The 22,935-nt window shown below is 49.9% G+C and overlaps 1 protein-coding gene across 1 annotated transcript in view; it reads right to left on the reverse strand.

Moving 5' to 3' along the window:
- Cog3 (conserved oligomeric Golgi complex subunit 3) overlaps positions 1-22,935 on the reverse strand; it is a 225,484-nt gene that overhangs the window by 96,139 nt on the left and 106,410 nt on the right. The window contains exon 3 of the mRNA XM_069305525.1: positions 10,362-10,414. Coding sequence (XP_069161626.1) covers positions 10,362-10,414 — 53 coding nt within the window. The remainder of the gene's footprint in view (positions 1-10,361; positions 10,415-22,935) is intronic.

Raw genomic sequence — 22,935 nt, forward strand, 5'->3', positions numbered from 1 at the left:
TCCGCGCCATAATTCCCACCAATGGAAAGAAAACTCGGGTTGATTATCTCCGCGTCGGTACCTATTCGGCCATAAATAAATTTCCCATTTCATCTCCAGCACGTAGGACTGGGAAGGTGGGGAGGGGGGGAGAAGGGGGGGCTGGGAGGGTGGTGCGGGGGGCTGGGAGAAGGGGGGGGGTGGGAGAGGGGGGGCTGGGAGACTGGGGGGCGGGGGCTGGGAGACTGGGGGGGGCGGGGGCTGGGAGGGTAAGAGAAGTCTCACTTTCCTATTATGACCCAACTGCTATTTTCTCTGAATTTAAAGATACGGTTTTCGTCCACCTTGGCTATTCTCAGTATCGTTTATGTTGGGATCATATCCCCGCTGTTTTTCTTTCCTCTTGGGTTGTGAGATTTAGTGCATTGTTCTGGCTTTTTTTTTTTTGGAGGAACGACAAAAAAATGTTTTTTGATAAGTCCTTTTTTAGTCGTGTCGTATTTTGTTGACAGAGAACTCGTGCCAAGTTTGTCAAGCATGACTCTCCTTATAAATTCAACCTTGTCTTCCGGGAGGAGATTCCTTGGAGAAATTACTTCAAAGCCTATGTAATTAATGTTATTATTATCTTCACTCTATCCTTGGTTAGCTTGAGATACTGTGATATTAGGTTAAGTTTCACTATGTCTGACCATTATACACTAGATTACACAGTGCGATATTTAAACAAAATGTGACATGGAAATCGAAAACTATTTGAACGTCCCCTAGAACTGTATTTACAGAAAACAAAATTATTTAGGCTGTTTGAAAGAAAACGAGTTCATCATACACTCGTTATATTTTAAATCAGCGATTTATAATACAATAAAGTTATAACTTGAGAATATTTTCACTTTAGGATAAAGATTCACTTGCCAGTTTACAAGCAGACTATTATTGGAACCGTAATGTGCTTTCAGACCATCACAAGTATCTAGATAACTATCCAGGTGGTTTGGTGTCTTGTTCTAATGCATTTACTCTGAGAAGGAGCTGCAAGTTACTCTTCTGCTACAAAGTTTTCCTTGCTGCAGGAGTTCTCCATTATTGTGATTACTTTCCCCGGCACTTTGCGAGGGTCGCAACTCCGAGCCACTGGTCAATATGAATATTTTGACTACACTTGCATTCATCAACGTATGAAACACACTATTAATGGCTTTATAGAACTTACATTGTGTTCCTACGAATACTTCTCTGTGCCATGCTTCAAATGCACTTGTGTCAATACAAATTATATTTTCAGGGAGATCTCCAATCTCGAGTGTTTTATTTACAGTCTTAGGGGATGACAGCATATCGCCGCACCTTCCTCCAGTATCCATGGTGAAACCTGGCCCGGTCCTCCTGTTGTGGTTATTGTATTGTAGCTCATGCAGATGTTATGTTACACCTTCAGTGACCACTGTATCATACAGTACTGTCTCTGGCCACCCTGGCGTCTCCTAGACTGTGGTCTCACACCCCTGGCGTCTCCTAGACTGTGGTCTCACACCCCTGGCGTCTTCCACCCCTGGCGTCTCCTAGACTGTGGTCTCACACCCCTGGCGTCTTCCACCCCTGGCGTCTCCTAGACTGTGGTCTCACACCCCTGGCGTCTTCCACCCCTGGCGTCTCCTAGACTGTGGTCTCACACCCCTGGCGTCTTCCACCCCTGGCGTCTTCCACCAGAATGCTCCTTCGTTACCTCTGCCTCATAACACAATCCCTATTGAGCTATGCAACGGCGGTGACAAATCCTCAGCTTTTCCAACTACGTAGTTTTAACCTTACTGTCCTCCTACTCTCGTGGAGAGAAGGAGAACTCTTGTTCTCTCATTCTTGTTCTCCCATTATGCTCATGCTCAGAGCTCCTACATTACCTGGTCGTAATCTTGGAGGCCTGGTCGATGACCGGGCCGCGGGGAGGCTAAGCCCCGGAATAATTCCAAGGTAACTAAGGTACCCTTCCTACCGGCGGGGTCTCTGGGCCATGTATTTCTCTATGGTCCTTTTCCTTCCATTCACAGTATACTGAAGGAATTGTTTCCGTTTCGGGTGAATGACGAGAGAGATGTTGGTGAGGATGGAGGAAGATAGTGACAGCCAGAGGAGAGGATGTGGAGGTGGTGGAGAGGAGAGGAAGAGGAAGAAGAGGAGAATGATAACGTGATGGAGGAGAGATGGAGAGCGACACGAGGTGGAAGTGAAGTATGGATGAAATTGATTTTCTGTCAGTTCCAGACACTTAGATTTTTGGCAATACAACACACGCCTGCACGCACACGCCTGCACGCACACCCATGAACACGAACACGAACACACACACACGAACACGAACACGAACACACACACACACACACACACACACACACACACACACACACACACACACACACACACACACACACACACACACACACACACCGACCCTAGAGCCCAATAGGCTCAGGAACCTTTACACCTGTTGATTGACGCTTTAGAGGCGGGACCAAAGAGCCAGAGCTCAACCCACACAAGCACAAACAGGTGAGCACAAATAGGTGAGTACACACAAATGGCTAAGGGCGCTTGGTGGCTGAGTGGACAGCACGCTGCATACGTAGCCCTGTGGACCGGGGTTCGATTCCCGGCGGCGGCGGAAATAAATGGACAGTCCCTTTGACCCTGATGCCCCTGTTACCCAGTTGTAAATAGGTACCTGGGAGTTTGACAGCTGTTACGGGCTGCTTCCTGGAGTGGAGGGGGGGAGAAGAAAGTAAACAAAATGGTAGATTGATTGACAGTTGAGAGGCCGGCCGAAAGAGCCAGAGCTAAACTCCCGCAAGCACAACTAGGTGAACACACATACACATACACACAGACACACACACAGCTCACGAGACATCTTACATCAGTTAAGCAAACAACTTGAGTCTAACAACTCCAAGTCTATCACTTGAGGCTCCCATCAGCTGGATAACTACAAGGTGTCCCCATAGTTAGCCCTCCATAGAAAACGTAAATATTTAACTCTAACTTTCGTTTAGAATAGAGTTCTGAATTAGTGTTTTAATGTTTATGATTGTTACATTATAGTGGCAAACTTAGCGAGAGCAGAAAGATTAGAACTGATGCTCCTGTACACCAAGGAAGGTGCCATTGCGCGTTCAGTTGCAGGTCCATTCAATGCTAAACACCCCACAAGATTAGCAATCAACTACACAACCGTCAATAAGATCTTTGCTCGCCTCAAGGAAACCGGGAAGCGTCTGTGGTCGAAGAAGAACTTCTACTGATTCAGAAACATCTTTGTCAGTAAGAGTAGTGTGGAGGAAAGCCAACGTAAATCGATAAGAAAACTATGGCAGGAAGCGGGTGTATCTAGGACTTCGATTCAGTGCATTCTAGACACCAATAAATTCTACCTATACAAAGTCCTGTTAGTCCAAGAATTACCCGGTGGTGATGGTCGTATGGAGCACTGTTAATGGTGTATATAGTATAGACACATGAGGATACTTATTATATTCAGTGATGACAGAATGTTCTACCTAAACGGTAACATAATGCACGATATTGAGCGCATAATAATCCACATTGGGTAGAAGACACTACACATTGGGTGGAAGAACTGCTGTGTTTGCAGATACGCTAACTGCTCCAAATTTCTGTCCCCAGTTCTGTGACGGTTGAGTCATATCTGCATAGGCAGGCGACGAGTCACAATAACTGAAGTATGTTGACCAGACCACACACTAGAAGGTGAAGGGACGACGACGTTTCGGTCCGTCCTGGACCATTCTCAAGTCGACTTGAGAATGGTCCAGGACGGACCGAAACGTCTTCGTCCCTTCACCTTCTAGGGTGTGGTCTGGTCAACATATCTGCATAGGTTGCAAAACTTCCTTACACCTAAATTAGTTGGTATACCGTTACGCCACCGAAGTGATATGTGGTTGCAGCAGGGTGGTGCTCCGCAACATTATGCAATGGTTGTTTGCGAATTTGTGCAAGAAACATTTAGAGGGAAATGGATTGGGCGCCGTGGACCAGTTGTGGACACCAAGATCTCCAGATGTGACATGTTTAGATGAGTGAGTTTTTCTCGTACTGCAATACCACACCCGACTCGCCCCGCACCCCGACTCGCCCCGCACCCCGACTCGCACCGCACCCCGACTCGCACCGCACCCCGACTCGCACCGCACCCCGACTCGCACCGCACCCCGACTCGCACCGCACCCCGACTCGCACCGCACCCCGACTCGCACCGCACCCCGACTCGCACCGCACCCCGACTCGCACCGCACCCCGACTCGCACCGCACCCCGACTCGCACCGCACCCCGACTCGCACCGCACCCCGACTCGCCCCGCACCCCGACTCGCCCCGCACCCCGACTCGCCCCGCACCCCGACTCGCCCCGCACCCCGACTCAATGATCAATAACACAAGACTAAAGATACCTACTGAAGGCCAATCGGCCCTTACCTGACAATTCCTGTTTAAATATACCCAACCTCATCATACACACGTCTAACCTACGCTTGAAACAATGCAACGATGTCACGTATTATACATCCCGCTAATTGGCTCTCTTACCGTCAATAATCCCCCCAAACTATTCAAGATATCTCAGCCATTTCCAGGTACTACTCGCCTAGCTATGCTTGCGGGGGTTGAGCTCTGGCTCCTTGGTCAATGTTTGTGTTAAAAACATTAAAAGTATCGGGAAGACGACACACAAAAAACGACCACAGTCGCTGGTCGTAATCTGCAGGTCGTCGTCGACGGGTCGCTGACCGTCGACGCGTGTTTCAACACCTGCACCTCACCTTGGACAAGGCAAAAACTACTGCGGGTGTTGCGTGTGTTGGGTTGGTATGCGTGACACGAGGGGCATATAAGGCTTTCACCTTGTCCTATTTAAGCTTCCGGGATGGGGGGTGGGGGTGGGGTTGGGGGTGGGGTTGGGGGTGGGGTTGGGGGTGGGGTTGGGGGTGGGGTTGGGGGTGGGGTGGGGGGTGGGGTTGGGGGTGGGGTTGGGGGTGGGGTTGGGGTTGGGGGTGGGGTTGGGGGTGGGGTTGGGGGTGGGGTTTGGGGGTGGGGTTGGGGGTGGGGGTGGGGTTTGGGGTGGGGGAGAAGGATACGTAGAAGGATAAGGCTCTTGAGAGTTTCGATACTAATAATATTTGGTACTAATGTAGGATTGGGTGGCGGAGGGTGGTGGTGGGGCGGGGAATGTGGGAGTGGGGTGGCAGTGGGTGGTGGTGGTGGGCGGAGGAGTGTGGGAAAGGGTGGGCGGGGTGGAGTAGCGAGAACCTGGACTATGTAGTGCAGGCAGGTAGTGGACCGCAGATACAAAAATGGAGATAAAGACTAACAAAAAGATAGTCAGGAGTCATCACACTAGACGACGATGGAGCCGAAGAGCTGGAGCAGAATCCCCTCAAACTACAGAAGGGAGGGAGGTAGGGAAGGAGGGAGGTAGGGAAGGAGGGAGGTAGGGAAGGAGGGAGGGAGGTAGGGGAGGAGGGAGGTAGGGGAGGAGGGAGGTAGTGAAGGAGGGAGGTAGCGAAGGAGGGAGGTAGCGAAGGAGGGAGGTAGCGAAGGAGGGAGGTAGCGAAGGAGGGAGGTAGCGAAGGAGGGAGGTAGCGAAGGAGGGAGGTAGCGAAGGAGGGAGGTAGCGAAGGAGGGAGGTAGCGAAGGAGGGAGGTAGCGAAGGAGGGAGGTAGCGAAGGAGGGAGGTAGCGAAGGAGGGAGGTAGCGAAGGAGGGAGGTAGCGAAGGAGGGAGGTAGCGAAGGAGGGAGGTAGCGAAGGAGGGAGGTAGCGAAGGAGGGAGGTAGCGAAGGAGGGAGGTAGCGAAGGAGGGAGGTAGCGAAGGAGGGAGGTAGCGAAGGAGGGAGGTAGCGAAGGAGGGAGGTAGCGAAGGAGGGAGGTAGCGAGGTAGGGAGGGGAGGGAGGGAGAAGGAAGCCCCACCAGCAAACCAAGTTAACATTACATGTAGCGCAAGAGAGGAGGAGGAAGAGAAGGGTGCTTCGATACTCATGCTGCCCCACGACGTAACTTCACCAGCACGAAGATCCACAAGCTCCACCTCACTAAGGTAGCCACGACACACAGCCTTATTAAACACCATTTCCTACTGGCAAAGGTCCGCTTGCACCCTGTGTGTCGGAGCTTGTGGTGCAGGTAGCACACGGCCAGAGGCCAGTCGTCTCGTGTTTCGTCTCCTGGCCAGACCTGTCATTTTAGCCGTGTCTTCAACCCCGGGGAGACGTCGGAGGCCTTAGTGTTACGCACAAGGCCAGTGTCTACAAGTTCCAACCTCATAGGCAGCCATAAGACGGCTCTTGTATCACAAGCCTTTACGGGCTCACCATAGTCCGTGCTACTTGGAACTTTATGTTCTGAGTAACTGAATCTAAAACAACATCATCACCAGCTGCTCAGATGGCAGCCGTTTACTAATTGTATAATTTCTAATACAAATCCTGACTAGTGACTAAGCTCTGACCCAAAGAATGCCTTAATTCCGCCCTGTGTAAAGGCATACCGACCCACACTAAGCATCTCTCAAATACTATGGCGGCAGACTTTAAAATCAGCTGAGAGAGAGAAGGGGGCTGCTAGTTTAAGAGGGTAAAAGAATGGAAATGGGGAGAAGAGGGAAGGACATGAAAAGGGGGGAAGAGAAAGGTATAAAGTAGAGGATAGAGAGGTAAGAGTGTGTGTGTGGAGGTGAGGTCAACAGGTGCTGTAGTTGAGAGCACCTTGCAGGGGCCTGGGGGGGGGGGGGTGGAGGAGGGGGGACATGCCAGTCTGCCTGTCACCCAGCAACCAGAGGATCAACAGCTGACGGTGAGGGTCCAGTCCACGCTGCTCTCGTTGTCCCCCCCCCTCTCTCCCCCCCCCTCTCTCCCCCCCCCCCTTCCTCATCATGAGCGACTCATTCTTCGACAGGAGCCGCCCGCGCCAGAGGGGGAGAGGCTCCAGGAGAGGTCACAGCACCTAAGTGGTGAGGAAATGCGTGAGACACATTGACCTGATCTATTCATACGTCAGGCTGCGAGCAGCAGCGTCCAAACAGCCTGGTTGATCAGTCCAGCAACGAGGAGGCCTGGTCGACGACCGGGCCACGGGGACGCTAAGCCCCGGAAACACCTCAAGGAGACACTATTCTGGGAAGGGAGGGGGCCGGAGTGGGTCCTGTAGCACAGTCGACTACGTCCTAGACTCACAATCGAGGGAACCGGGTTCAATCTACCAGATGACAGAATCGCCTGCGCACATTTCCTTTCACCTGCTTCGCCTATTCACCTAGCAGTCAATAGGTACCCCGGGAATTAGATAGATCTCGGGGGTTACGTCCTGCTAAAGGTCACTAGTTACTCTAGGCCTCTAGGGGGATGGAGGAGGGACCTCGATAAGCCTATATACAGCCTCCGTATCCCCGACAACGGTAAATTATTTTACCTTGAAATTCCGAGGCAATATTGGCCGCCGGACGTCACTTGCAATACATTCCAGGGCAGCGCCGTCCATTTGATCGTAATGTGGCGGACCCGGGGGCTCCCGCCGGTATGTAAAGGACACCCCGACGTCCTCTCTCCACATTACCAACTCGTCAAAAAGCCGTCCTGTGATAAGTGGGACGTCCCTCCATTGCCCGGCTTGGGGCCTACGGGTTCCTACGTAGGAACCTCTGTCCTCTGCGGGTTTGTGTGTGGCGGGGACAGTGATGAGGTGGTGGCGATAGTCCTTATGTACGGGCATGTTAGGTCCTTCGTCAGGCATTTAGTGCCGCTCCCAGAGATCACTCGTCTTGGAGGGCAAACACTCGTAAGACACAGTGTAATGGTTAGAGTTGTGGTCAGAGTGGTATTTGTTGTTGCACTCGGGGGAGTAGTTGTTGCTGGTTGTAGTGACCATGGTGGCTGCTTGTGGTGACCTTGGTGGCTACCAGTCACAACCCCGTGCTTGCTGCTACAATTCACAACTACCCTACAACTTGCTGTCACTCACAACTCTCCATGCTTCCTGCTACTATGAGCTGTAATGTAGAGGCTGTAAAGAGCACAGTTTGCTGTGCTGTTCCAGGCTAAGCAACTCTCATCTAACTAATCGTGTCATCTGACACGAATTGATTTGTGCGCGCCATTCACTATTTTACAGCTTTTTTAAATCTAGTGGCGTGAAGACAACTCGGACCTTCCGCCAAAAGACACATCAACAAGATACTCAATGTTACTCAATGCTTATGTGAAGCACTAGAGATGTGTTTCACGAGTCAAAACATTGGAACAAAGCCTGCAGCTTTAACACAGGGGCTGAGGTTCATGCTTCAAGGTCACCGCAACGATTGGGTACGGAAGGGGACTTCTTGTATACTTGGGAAAGGAAGAATTATCACAAGCCATCATGGAAGATGCTGAGGAGTTTTTGACACAAATCTTGTCAAAAACTTCAATAACAAATTAATGGTTGTGTTGACTACCTTGACCTTGGAAGCTCCACAGCTTCCAATACCACCATATGGGGGAGACAAAGAATCGGATTTTAGGTGAAAAGAATCGGATTTTAGGTGAAAAGAATCGGATTTTAGGCGAAAAGAATCGGATTTTAGGCGAAAAGAATCGGATTTTAGGCGAAAAGAATCGGATTTTAGGCGAAAAGAATCGGATTTTAGGCGAAAAGAATCGGATTTTAGGCGAAAAGAATCGGATTTTAGGTGAAAAGAATCGGATTTTACGAGGCTTTTCTGGTTAGTCAAATTCACTTCAAATATGCCGCTTCCTTTTATGAGGCTGACACAACCACCTTCCAGTCTAGAAGTGCTCGTCAAACTGGAGTTTCGTCAGATCAAGAGATGATGATGTTATAGATTCAGCTACTCGGAGCAAGTTCCAAGTAGCACAGGCTATGGCGAGCCCGTAACTTACCTGGCATCAAGAGATGGTTCAGTTTATTAGAGTGCAAAGGATGTTATCACGATCAAAGTCATCATAAATTTGAAGAATATTAGGATGGATTCTTCAAATTGTCCCAGACTAAATACCTGATTATTTCCTCTTTGGTAACTAACAATTAACTGTAAATGTATGTAAATTAAAGAAATTGTAATTGTACAAGCATTTATGAATAAGGTTAAAGTTGTCAATTATTAAATACTTGCTAATGCAGAAAGAAGTCAATCTCATGTTCAACATTTTGTAGTTGTGAAAATTCAAGCAAATGCCAAGATGATTGAGACGAGAAATAAACAACAAAGATACGTACATATACTTTACCCGGCGGTGCCCGGGTTGATCCTGTGTGTATTCAGCTAGTTCACCTAGTTGTTTACCTAGTTGTGTTTGCGGGGGTTGAGCTTTGCTCTTTCGGCCCGCCTCTCAACTGTCAATCAACTGTTCACTACTACGTTTTTTCCACCCCCCCCCCCCAGGAAGCAGCCCGTGACAGCTGGCTAGGTACCTGTTTACTGCTAGGTAACAGGGGCATTCAGGGTGAAAGAAACTTTCTTTCATTTGTTTCCACCTGGTGCGGGAATCGAACCCGCGCTACAGAATTACGAGTCCTGCGCGCTATCCACCAGGCTACGAGGCCCCCTTGTGTGTGTGTGTGTGTGTGTGTGTGTGTGTGTGTGTGTGTGTGTGTGTGTGTGTGTGTGTGTGTGTGTGTGTGTGTGTGTGTGTGTGTGTGTGTGTGTGTACTTACCTAGTTGTATTTACTTAGTTGTGCTTGCGGGGGTTGAGCTCTGGCTCTTTGGTCCCGTCTCTCAACGGTGTCATTCTCTGTGTCAGAGGTACCTGTGTGTAAGCCACATTACTGTTGTGGCCTAGTAGAGGCATCCATCAGTCTCAGGAGACTATGGAGTTGCGCTCTGGTTGTCGGTCTGGAATGACCTCTCCAGGGCGCAAAGCCAGGGTAGGTTGATACGGATGAGAAGCTGTTACCCATGCAGCACATTACATTATAAAATAGTCCACAGTACTATTGTGGACTATTGGGGGCAGTGTAGTGATTGGGAACCCATTGTTGATGTTATCAGAATATATTACAGGCTGTTACAGGTAAATCATAATAACAAATGTTGAGCATTTTGTGGATGTCGGTGCATAATGTTTTACAATAAAGGAAAATAACAAATATTAATTTGGAATCCAGTTATTAGTGTGTTGCAAAATTCATCATTGGGGGAAGTATTGGCCATGTCACATGGCACTCATTTCATTTATGGCAACCCGTGACCCAATCATGTTCGGTACATACCCAAGAGCAATAACTGTTAAATATTGAGTGAAGCTAAAGATCCTGGTCTCCAACCTCGGACAACCGAAAGGCATTAATTGTTAAAGATAAAGAAGTTATACTCACGATTGTACACAGCAGAACAGAGTGTCGGAGGCTGCAGCTACACCCCATCATCACTGAAACCAATATCATTATCTTAATAAATTAAACAAAGCAATTTATGTATTATCTTATCAAGCATTCACATTCATGGCCACTTATAAGGGTTAAGCAGGCGTCCCCAGCCACGCTTCTCCCGATTCTGGGGCCCCAACCACTTAGACTGGACGGTAGAGCGACGGCCTCGCTTCATGCAGGTCGGTTCAATCCCCGACCGCCCAAGTGATTGGGCACCATTCCTTTCTTTCCGTCCCATCCCAAACCCTTAACCTGACCCCTTCCCAGTGCTATATAGTCATCATGGCTTGGCGCTTTCTCCCTGATAGTTCCCTTCCCTTCCTGATTCTGGGGGCTGTTAATCGTGTATTAATATGCTGGATGAATCTTAGTGGGGATGGAGTCTGGGTGATTCAAATGTGGGACCCTCCATGTCCCCCCATTTGCCATTTTATGCTAAATGGGGGACTTGAGAGAGGCCGACCCCGACCCTCCTAATGTACCACCACTTCCCCGTCTTCCTGCAAAGTTTGGTCAGGCTGCTTTGACTATGCTTTACAGTTTTGTATGAGTGTATAGTCACATGTGTGGTAGTAGAGTCACATGTGTGGTAGTAGAGTCACATGTGTGGTAGTAGAGTCACATGTGTGGTAGTAGAGTCACATGTGTGGTAGTAGAGTCACATGTGTGGTAGTAGAGTCACATGTGTGGTAGTAGAGTCACATGTGTGGTAGTAGAGTCACATGTGTGATGTCACGTGTAACGAGGGGGTCACGATCTCGTCATTTAGAATCAGATGGTCGTTAAACATCGGGTTGATGCAGGCGGTGTATTTCTGGGAACTGGTTACTGCAACGCTGCTTGGATGGTTAGGTTAGGGCCATCCCCCTGGGCCAGACCCTTGGACGGTGGCCCTCTCTCCCCCAGGACGGTGGCCCTCTCTCCCCCAGGACGGTGGCCCTCTCTCCCCCAGGACAGTGGCCCTCTGCCCCAGAACGCTGACCCCCCCATCATGAGCAAGGGCCAGAGTGGTCAGGCTGAGGGCCACTTGAGTGTTGTTAACACGGTTCAAAGTACCTGTTCCCTTCCACAAGGGATAGGGGAAGGCTAGGGAGGGGGGGAGGCCTGGGCAGGGCTAGAGACTCGCCTTGAGGCTAGACATGGCGACGGACTGGACGGAACTGGACAGGAATGGGCGAGGCGAAGCGAGGTGGGGATAGGGGGGAAAGGCTGGAATGGACAGGGTGATACGAGACGGGGGTTAGGATGGGTCGGGGCGTGGCGGCGGGATGGGAGGGGGATAGTGTTGGACGGGACAGCACGTGTAGTGGAAGCACGGGGAGGGGGGGTGGGATAGGTTGAGTCAGGAGGAAATGCTGGACTGTGGGACGGGGGATGGGTGGGGGATGGGTGGGGACAGGGGGGAAGGGGTAGACGGAACGGAGCCAAGCGGGGGTGGGAGAGGGGGTGCTGGACTGGACGGGGCAGGACGGGACGGGACGGGACGGGACGGGCCGGGCCGGGGATGGACGGGGTTGCTATTGCCTCTACATAATGGTCGACATCCGCACTGGTGCTCCGTACTGTGCTGCCCTGGTGGCTTGTGGTGGCTTGTGGGGTGGTGTGGTGGCTTGTGGGGTGGTGTGGTGGCTTGTGGGGTGGTGTGGTGGCTTGTGGGGGTGGTGTGGTGGCTTGTGGGGGTGGTGTGGTGGCTTGTGGGGTGGTGTGGTGGCTTGTGGGGTGGTGTGGTGGCTTGTGGGGTGGTGTGGTGGCTTGTGGGGTGGTGTGGTGGCTTGTGGGGGTGGTGTGGTGGCTTGTGTCGTGGTGTGGTGGCTTGTGGGGTGGTGTGGTGGCTTGTGGGGTGGTGTGGTGGCTTGTGGGGTGGTGTGGTGGCTTGTGGGGTGGTGGGGTGGTGTGGTGGCTTGTAGGGGTGATGTGGTGGCTTGTGGGGTGGTGTGGTGGCTTGTGGGGTGGTGCGGTGGTTTGTCGTGGCTTGTAGGGGTGGTGTGGTGGCTTGTGGTTTACACACGACTCACAACTGATGACTTCCGAACAGTTCTGGGACAAGTGCTTCGCTCATCTATTTGTACTCACAAATAGGTGAGTACAAATAGGTGAGTACACCAATGCTCCTTCAAGGCATGGAACGCTCCCATCCAGCTATAATGGTATTAGCTCACCTTTCAAGACTCTCACGTCAATAGCTACTATTTTTTTTGCTTGCAAAGTTTTATGAAAATACAAGATAGGCATGAGAGGTGTATAGGGTCTACATGATAGAATAAATAAAGAAAACTGGGAAGCCCCCAATTGGATACTTATCATTAGGCACTTACCAACCAGTCCCCCCAGGCTAGGCTCGTTAAAGCTGCGGGCGTCCCAGAAGACGCATTGATCAATTTTACCCTATTGTGCATTAGAAATAGGTTTGTTCTCATATATATATTAATTCTATTATATATTAAAGTTCTTTGTAGAGTTAAGCGTATATTAGGTGTTTAGGTTCTGTTGGCGATTATTTGTACTGAAGTACGTGGGTGAAGCCTTTATACAACCCGTCCTCGACTCAAGTCCATTCCATCCAGCGGTCGACCCCACAGGCGCATTCATAAATTTTTACATGCTGTTCATTTAAAACAGGAATTTTCTCAAATATAAATAAATATAATAATATACTAACATTGTGCATATATAGGTATAGGTAAGGTTAGGTGTTTAGGTTCTGTTGGCGGTTATTTGTATTTGTAGTACGTGGGTGAAGCATTTATAGCGTTGTGGTTCGAATAGAGGTCGTGAGTGAAGCACTTGTTCCGGACGTGTTCGGACGTCTTCAGTTGTGAGTCGTGTGTCAACCGCTTTTCATTCATAAACAGGGGGTTTAGCGGCTGGATTAACGAGCTTGGATTTTTCTATGCGAGGACAAGCCACCACCCTGCAACCCATCACCACACAAACCACCACACCTATTTGTGAGAACAAATAGGTGAGTACAGTGCTGTACTGACTAGTGTGTGCTGGACAAGAGGCCAGTCTCAAGGAGTGCCAAGATGGACACCTGAGATATGTTTGAGCATTTCCTCCGCGGACAATATTGATTTGCAAGCCCCCCATACAATACAACCGTACATACTGAGCAGGTTTGAACACTTTCGACTACGTGTGACGATGCAGCCCGTCGTCCATACAAAGACTCAAAGTCCATTCCATCCACCCGCCAAACCCCGTTTATGAATGAAAAACAGTTTACACACGACTCACAACTGATGACGTTCGAACACTTCCGGAACAAGTGCTTCACTGACGAATTTTGGTCGAACCACAACGCTGTAAATGCTTCACCCACGTACTACAAATACAAATAATCGCCAACAGAACCTAAACACCTAACCAATCCTAAATATACTCAATATGCTAATATTTAAAATATTAATTTATATTTGAGAAGAGCTCTGTTTTAAATAAACATGATGTTAACAATGGCGAATGCGTCTGTGGGGTCGACCGCTGGATGGAATGGACTTGGTCCGAGGACGGGTTGACGATGACCCATTGCACATACTGACGTTTGTTTAGAGCTTGTTTGAGTTTAATACCGTCATCATTCCAACAGGGAATTACCATCTCCTGCCCCCCCCACCCCCCTTTGTTGTTGTGAAAGAATGCCGTCCCTCCCAGCCCCCAGCAACACAGCCCCCAGCAACACAACCCCCAGCCCCCAGCAACACAGCCCCCAGCCCCCAGCAACAGCCCCCAACAACACAGCCCCCAGCAACAGCCCCCAGCAACAGCCCCCAGCCCCCAGCAACACAGCCCCCAGCCCCCAGCAACACAGCCCCCAGCCCCCAGCAACACAGCCCCCAGCAACACAGCCCCCAGCCCCCAGCAACACAGCCCCCAGCAACAGCCCCCAGGAACACAGCCCCCAGCCCCCAGCAACACAGCCCCCAGCCCCCAGCAACACAGCCCTCAGCAACAGCCCCCAGCAACACAGCCCCCAGCCCCCAGCAACACAGCCCCCAGCCCCCAGCAACACAGCCCTCAGCCCCCAGCAACAGCCCCCAGCAACACAGCCCCCAGCCCCCAGCAACACAGCCCCCAGCCCCCAGCAACACAGCCCTCAGCCCCCAGCAACAGCCCCCAGCAACACAGCCTCCAGCCCCCAGCAACACAGACATACAACAACACAACAGAATATGGACACACATTGCACTGAACATTGCAATTGTGTTGCAATAGGAATATCATCAAGTTCACTGTTGAGAAAACATGTCAACTCTCTCTGGTCAGCAGCAGTGGTCATCAAGGGAGCCGGTCGGCCGAGCGGACAGCACGCTGGACTTGTGATCCTGTGGTCCCGGGTTCGATCCCGGGCGCCGGCGAGAAACAATGAGCAGAGTTTCTTTCACCCTATGCCCCTGTTACCTAGCAGTAAAATAGGTACCTGGGTGTTAGTCAGCTGTCACGGGCTGCTTCCTGGAGGTGGAGGCCTGGTCGAGAACCGGGCCGCGGGGACACTAAAAAGCCCCGAAATCATCTCAAGATAATCTCAAGATAAGATCATTACAGTGACGCTGTGAACTAACTTCCGGGTTAAGTTGCCGTACTGTGGGAGGGGCTGTCTAGAATAGTCTAGACTAATTGCTTCCAAGTCCATCTGTTAGCTGCCAGATTAAGCAACTAATCTCCTTAAGTTACTAACCTCCTTAAATCTGGCTAAGTTGGCCGATTAGGCTGAGGGAGAGCCGTGCCAGGCCGGGTGCCGGGAGCCAGTGTGCCAACACTGCCGAGGGGAACATGTAAACACTATAGATCATCTGAGGTGATCTCCAACACGATTAGGAAGCCCGCCCTGGCTTAGGCTCTACCCCAGGTTGATGTGGCGGCAGCTACGAGGCTTCCCGTCCGCTCCTAGGGGGCTTCACGTGTTGTATTATGCCATTGATTATGGACCTTTTTTGTTAGTTTCTTTGGGTAACTTATTTTTTCTTTCGTGTCTTTTGCAGATGTCAGAGTCCGCGCCGACTGTGTTGATCACAGGTGAGTGATGAGACTGTGTTGATCACAGGTGAGTGATGAGACTGTGTTGATCACAGGTGAGTGATGAGGCTGTGTTGATCACAGGTGAGTGATGAGACTGTGTTGATCACAGGTGAGTGATGAGGCTGTGTTGATCACAGGTGAGTGATGAGACTGTGTTGATCACAGGTGAGTGATGAGGCTGTGTTGATCACAGGTGAGTGATGAGGCTGTGTTGATCACAGGTGAGTGATGAGACTGTGTTGATCACAGGTGAGTGATGAGACTGTGTTGATCACAGGTGAGTGATGAGGCTGTGTTGATCACAGGTGAGTGATGAGACTGTGTTGATCACAGGTGAGTGATGAGACTGTGTTGATCACAGGTGAGTGATGAGGCTGTGTTGATCACAGGTGAGTGATGAGACTGTGTTGATCACAGGTGAGTGATGAGGCTGTGTTGATCACAGGTGAGTGATGAGGCTGTGTTGATCACAGGTGAGTGATGAGACTGTGTTGACTGGCAGGTGGTGGAGGCAGCCACCAGTGGTGTTGACTGGCAGGTGGTGGAGGCAGCCACTAGTGGTGTTGGGCGAGGCAGCCACCAGTGGTGTTGGGCGAGGCAGCCACCAGTGGTGTTGGGCGAGGCAGCCACCAGTGGTGTTGGGCGAGGCAGCCACCAGTGGTGTTGGGCGAGGCAGCCACCAGTGGTGTTGGGCGAGGCAGCCACCAGTGGTGTTGGGCGAGGCAGCCACCAGTGGTGTTGGGCGAGGCAGCCACCAGTGGTGTTGGGCGAGGCAGCCACCAGTGGTGTTGGGCGAGGCAGCCACCAGTGGTGTTGGGCGAGGCAGCCACCAGTGGTGTTGGGCGAGGCAGCCACCAGTGGTGTTGGGCGAGGCAGCCACCAGTGGTGTTGGGCGAGGCAGCCACCAGTGGTGTTGGGCGAGGCAGCCACCAGTGGTGTTGGGCGAGGCAGCCACCAGTGGTGTTGGGCGAGGCAGCCACCAGTGGTGTTGGGCGAGGCAGCCACCAGTGGTGTTGGGCGAGGCAGCCACCAGTGGTGTTGGGCGAGGCAGCCACCAGTGGTGTTGGGCGAGGCAGCCACCAGTGGTGTTGGGCGAGGCAGCCACCAGTGGTGTTGGGCGAGGCAGCCACCAGTGGTGTTGGGCGAGGCAGCCACCAGTGGTGTTGGGCGAGGCAGCCACCAGTGGTGTTGGGCGAGGCAGCCACCAGTGGTGTTGGGCGAGGCAGCCACCAGTGGTGTTGGGCGAGGCAGCCACCAGTGGTGTTGGGCGAGGCAGCCACCAGTGGTGTTGTTAACAGGTTGTTAGAGAATGTTGTTGAAGTATACGCGTGTGTGTATTTACTATTTATATCTACAGAATCGAGATATTAGCTCTTGGACCCCGCCTTTCTAACCAATTTATTTTTCCTCTATTATGTCTACTACATATATTTCTCTTACACACACACACACACACACACACACACACACACACACACACACACACACACACACAGCCCAGTAGGCTCAGGAACCTGTACACCAGTTGACTGACGGTTGAGAGGCGGGACCAAAGAGCTAGAGCTCAACCCCCACAAGCACAACGAGTACAGACACACTATAAATTAATCAGCGAGATTGAAATGTTTCTCATGAAAATATTGTCAAGTGCGTCGTGGCACGTCGACCCTATTTGTTCATATATACCCTGGCCCCCTGTCCCATGTTACCATGTAGTTCCCCCGTCCCTGGCCCTCCACACCCCTCATCTTCCCCATCCCCCTTCTCTTACCCTTTTTTCCCTTTCCTTTCCCCTCTGAGATCTTTTCTCCTCTCCCCTCACCCTCTTCTCTGGCCCTTGAGTGCGTGAGTGGCTACAAGCTTCCTAATTTCGTCCGTGTGGCACTTGAACTATGCTTGTCCCCCCTGCAAGTACTGGTCACGGACAGCATTGTATGCTGCCTGTGTGAAGCTACTTGGTTGAAGGGGTTCTGGGAGTTGTTCTACTCCCCAAGCCCAGCCCGAGGTACCTGAGAGAGATTGGTCCAACAGGCTGTTGCTTGGAGGGGCCCGCAGGCCCACATATACCTGCTTGATGGGGTTCTGGGAGTTCTTCTACTCCCTGACTTGTGAGAGCTTGGTATAACAGGCTGTTGACTGCAGCTGGCCCCCAGGCCCACATATCCACCACAGCCCGGTTGGTCCGGCACTCCTTGAAGAAAATTATCTAGTTTACTCTTGAAGATGTCCACGGTTGTTCCGGCATTATTTCTTATTCTCGCAGGGAGTATCGAGTTTGAGATCAGTTTCCTAGCCGTGTCGTCCACCTGCCTGTCTTTCTGCCTATGTGTATTCCCTGCCTATCCATCTGCCCGTCCGCAAACCTGTCCATGGCCATGCTATGAAGGAAGAGGTGGGTGAAAGTAGAGGTCTTCTTCCTTCACAAAATCACAGTGGACGTTCCCTCTCGCTCTCCTCCTCACTATACACTAAAACAAATGACATTTTTCTTACAAAACACTACCTGTTCTATGTACACTATGTGCTCTATGTACACTGCGCTTTATACGCAATCCATATGCTCCCTATATGTAAACAATGCTGCCCACGTGCACTGTATGCTGCCCACAACATACTCAAGCTGGGTTATATCACTCACATTTCCCAGATAAGGACGCCGAAAACCATCATTTTTTTTGTAAAGAATGGTTATCTTGAGATGATTTCGGGGCTTTTTTTTTTTAGTGTCCCCGCGGCCCGGTCCTCGACCAGGCCTTTACCCCTAGGAAGCAGCCCGTGACAGCTGACTAACACCCAGGTACCTATTTTACTGCTTGGTAACAGGGGCATAGGGTAAAAGAAACTCTGCCCATTGTTTCTTGCTGGCACCTGGGATCGAACCCGGGACCACAGGATCACAAGTCCCACGTGCTGTCCGCTCGGCCGACCGGCTCCCTAATGAGCCACAGTTTTGACATGAATGGGTTAGTTTACCACCATTTTCATCAATGGATACATAAATTTTGATTTTGAAACCTGAAAATAAGCGACACCTATTTTTCTTTTGCTGTTCGCAAAAGCTTGGACTCCCCACTTTCACTGAAGGAAAATTTCCCCACTTTCAAGAAAGTAAAATTTTCAAGAAAGGAAAATTTTCCCTTTTTCACGGGGAAACTGGTCTGAGTGGCTGTGTGATAGAGCGTTGTTGCCATGGTAACCTCTCAACGTAATATTATTCCTCAATAATGTAAGGCAACTCCAGCCGAATTATTTCAGAAACTAATGTAATGTAAGTTACCTACACTATTTATATTAATACGCAAATTATCAGACACTATATCTTAAAAGTGGTAATTGAAACAAAAATCATTTACCGAGATATTATTTTGGGCGTCTCCGTCCCCCCTTAAAACCCCCCCCCCCACTCTCCCTTACGACGACGTCAATACTCCCTTAGCACCCCTTACTCCCCACCTCCGCCAACCTGACAGTAATAGTGTAATTTATCGCCTGTTTCGTCGCGGCGCCCAAAATCTCATTAGCCTCCATGTTAATATAATTGTTATCAAATTGGAGCAAGATGGTGTTATAGCAGTGTGATGACGGTGGGTGGCGGCCGGCCCACTTGCCCTCTGGTGGGCGGCGGGTCCACGTGGCCTCTGGTGGGCGGCGGGTCCACGTGGCCTCTGGTGAGCGGCGGGGCCCACCTTCTAGTGACTAGTACACAGTTAGCTTCTATGAAGTATGTTAATGTTATACACATTGATACGATAATATTGTATACCGCCTTCACCACGTTGCTCTGTAATCATTCTTTCTGTGTCATACTATTTACACTCTATTCACTTTCTCACCGTACAAGTGCCTCAGTGTAAGTGTCGAACACACAGTATGATCACTTACCACCTACAAGTACAGTGTAGACTTCTTGTAACACCTCATAGGTGTGAATCATACGGGAAGCCACTCTTGTGTCACGCAAACGTTGCACTAAATCTTCTTGTCACTTGAAGACACAGGCGAAGATAACATTCACAACCCAACCCGTTCTCACACTAGGCTGCTTAAAGCAGCGGCCGGCCTCCCCAGACGCATTCACCAATTTTTAACATTGTGTATTAAAAATTGGTTTGTTCTCATATATAAAGTAATTTTAATATACATAAAAAATCGATGTATAGTTAGGCGTAGGTTAGGTTAGGTGTTTAGGTTCTGTTGGCGATAATTTGTATTTGTAGTACGTGGGTGAAGCATTTACAGCGTTGTGGTTCGAACAAAAGTCGTCAGTGAAGCACTTGTTCCGGAAGTGTTCGAACGTCATCAGTTGTGAGTCGTGTGTAAACCGTTTTTCATTCATGAACAGGGGGTTTGGCGGGTGCATGGAATCACTCTTGCGTCTTTCTTTGGAGGACGGGCTGTTACACACGACTCACAACTGATAACGTTCGAACACTTCCGGAACAAGTGCTTCACTGACGAATTTTGTTCGAACCACAACGCTGTAAATGCTTCACCCACGTACTACAAATAAAAATAATCGCCAATAGAACCTAAACACCTAACCTAACCTATGCCTAAATATGTACAATATGGTAATATAATATATTAATTTATGTATGAGAAAATTCCTGTTTTGAATGAACAGCATGTTAAAATTTATGAATGTGTCTTTGGGGTCGACCGCTGGATGGAATGAACTTAGTCTGAGGACAGGTTGGCCTGAACTACCCTACACGATATACTGGGGCACCTGGGTAGTACCGGGATGGTACCGGGGTACTTGGATACTTGGGGGTATATATTTAACACCCAAAACGATAGATTTCAAATTAAAAAGTTGATTTATTTAAGTCCATTAAGTTATACTGTGTCATCTATTTGTATACTTCAGTCTTGTCACCCTTTACTCTTCTCGTTTCCAGAGAATAAAAGTTAACCTTTCTCTAACCTGTTCATAAGGTAAGTATCTAATTCCTGGTATTAACGCGGGGCAAGTAGCACGAGCTATGGTGATCCCGTCGGCGCCCACTGCCTGCGCCATCCTTGGTGCCGACGGAGGCAGGTGTAGGCGGTTGGGTGTCAGGATGACGTGTGTGTCCCCGTGATATAGGCGGACTTTTGCTGCTGTAGCAGCTGCCTACACCTCGTGTGAGCAAGGCGGACAGCCCGCCTGCTGTCATATAACTCTCATAAAACTTTTCATTTAACTTCTCACTGTATTTCCCATTTCTAAACTTTCCCCTTCACCTAAGCCTCTGTATGTGTATTGACATTGTAATGAGGTTTGGGTTGTGTTGTGATTAGAATCAAGTTGTGGTTCTGCTTTGTACTTGGCATTTGGTTGTGGAACCTCTCAATGTTTGGTAATATGTTTATTTGTGATGTGTGTCTATGTATATATTAACACGTTGTACTGAACGGGGTGAGAATAGCTTGAGCTACCTCATCCCTTTGTGTGTATTTTACCTCAATAAACTTATTTCAATTTCAATTTCAATTTGGTTGTGACAATGTTGCTACAAATGCAGAGGTTGAAGTAGACATGTTGACAGTTTGGGTTGTTAGCTTGTGATGAATGGTGAATAGGTGGTGATGATAGCATAGCGTCACTAGTGACGCCTGACCTGTGATGGTGACGCAGTGATGGTGTTTATGCGGGTAGTGGGTGATGACCTAGGTGTTGGGGGAGGGGGGGAAAGGCTGGGGAGGGGGAGGCTGGTGATTGGGAGGTAAGGGGGGAGGCTGGTGAAAAAATAGTGAGGGAGAGGGTGGGGGGTAAAGGGTGGGGATGGGGGAAGTGGGGAAGGGGGTGATGGGGGAAGTGGGGAAGGGGGTGATGGGGGTAGTGGGGATGGGGGAAGTGGGGAGGGTAAGGGTCACGCAAGAATCACTTCCGAGAACTAGTGCCACATCGTTCATGGGCTCCAAACCCTGGCTGATTGATTGTTGCTTTATACACCCAGAGAGCCCCCCCCCCTCACACACACACACACACACACACACACACAGGGTAGACAAGGATAAATTGTTTATCACTGGCGGTACGCGAACAAGGGGACACAGGTGGAAACTCAGTACCCAAATGAGCAACAGGGACGTTAGAAAGAACTTTTCCAGTGTCAGAGTAGTTAACAGATGGAAGGCATTAGGCAGTGATGTGGTGGAGGCTGACTCCATACACAGTTTCAAATGTAGATATGATAGAGCCCAGTAGGCTCAGGAACCTGTACACCAGTTGATTGACGGTCGAGAGGCGGGACCAAAGAGCCAGAGCTCAACCCCCGCAAATACAACTAGGTGAGTACACACAAGTTGCAGCCCGTAGTAAATGTCTAATCAGCAGCTAACTATTAACAACCAGGAACATTATATAACACAGTGGCGAGTTACGAACCAAATAACGTTACCGTTTAGAGATAAGATCGCAGAGAAAAGATCGCAGAACAAGTTTGTTAACAAATCCACAAGGGCCGTGACGAGGATTCGAACCTGCGTCCGAGAGCATCCCAGACGCTGCCTTAATCGACTGAGCTACGACATCGTCAAAAGAACTTCGGTTTCAACTCCTTTTGACCATGTCGTAGCTCAGTCGATTAAGGCAGCGTTTGGGATGCTCTCGGACGCAGGTTCGAATCCTCGTCACGGCCCCTTGTGGATTTGTTCATTTGATGCATCACGCAATTGTGACTTCAGTGTGCAAGTTTGTTAACCTCACCGAACATAATCTTACTGAAGCCAACATCCCAGCCATAAATATTCTGCCACAGCCTAAGCCAGGTCACTCTTAGCCGGCCAGCCAGCGGCTTGGGGCCCGCCATGTACTTCATTACAAGTAAAAAGTAAACGTTGAAGTCTTTGAGTAAGTTTCTGTGGTATTAGATATTGTTATAACTCATTGTGAAAGTTAGCAGATCACCTCAGTTATGTTGACCAGACCACACACTAGAAATTGAAGGGACGACGACGTTTCGACTTGAGAATGGTCCAGGACGGACCGAAACGTCGTCGTCCCTTCAATTTCTAGTGTGTGGTCTGGTCAACATACTTCAGCCACGTTATTGTGACTCATCGCCTGCACCTCAGTTATATTTAATGTCTTTACCTGGTTGACCAAACTATCAACCAGGAGGCCTGGTCAGAGACCGGGCCGGGGGGGACGTTGATCCCCGAAATCAATGCAAGGTAATACGTATTGCTTCCATTCAAGTATTAAACACGTCAGCCTCAGTGGTTTTTATTTGTAGGCCGGGGGGGGGGGCACGTTCCCTTGAGTCAAGGTTAGGTTTGTGTCTTCATATAGGCTTGTAAAGTAAATTATTTGACATAGTAATATCATGTTTTCCCCGTGTTATAATTAATAATACGTGACTTTACACTATCACCATCCCCCTCCCAGGCGTTATAGCGGGTCCTCCGCCCGTGTACCATGACTACTAACGGTACGAATACGGTACACACGCTGGGGCTCAATACGGTACACCTTACCACCAGAGGTATCAAGACGGTACACGCCACTACTACA

Source organism: Procambarus clarkii, chromosome 55, assembly GCF_040958095.1.
Source record: "Procambarus clarkii isolate CNS0578487 chromosome 55, FALCON_Pclarkii_2.0, whole genome shotgun sequence".
Lineage (NCBI taxonomy): Eukaryota > Metazoa > Arthropoda > Malacostraca > Decapoda > Cambaridae > Procambarus > Procambarus clarkii.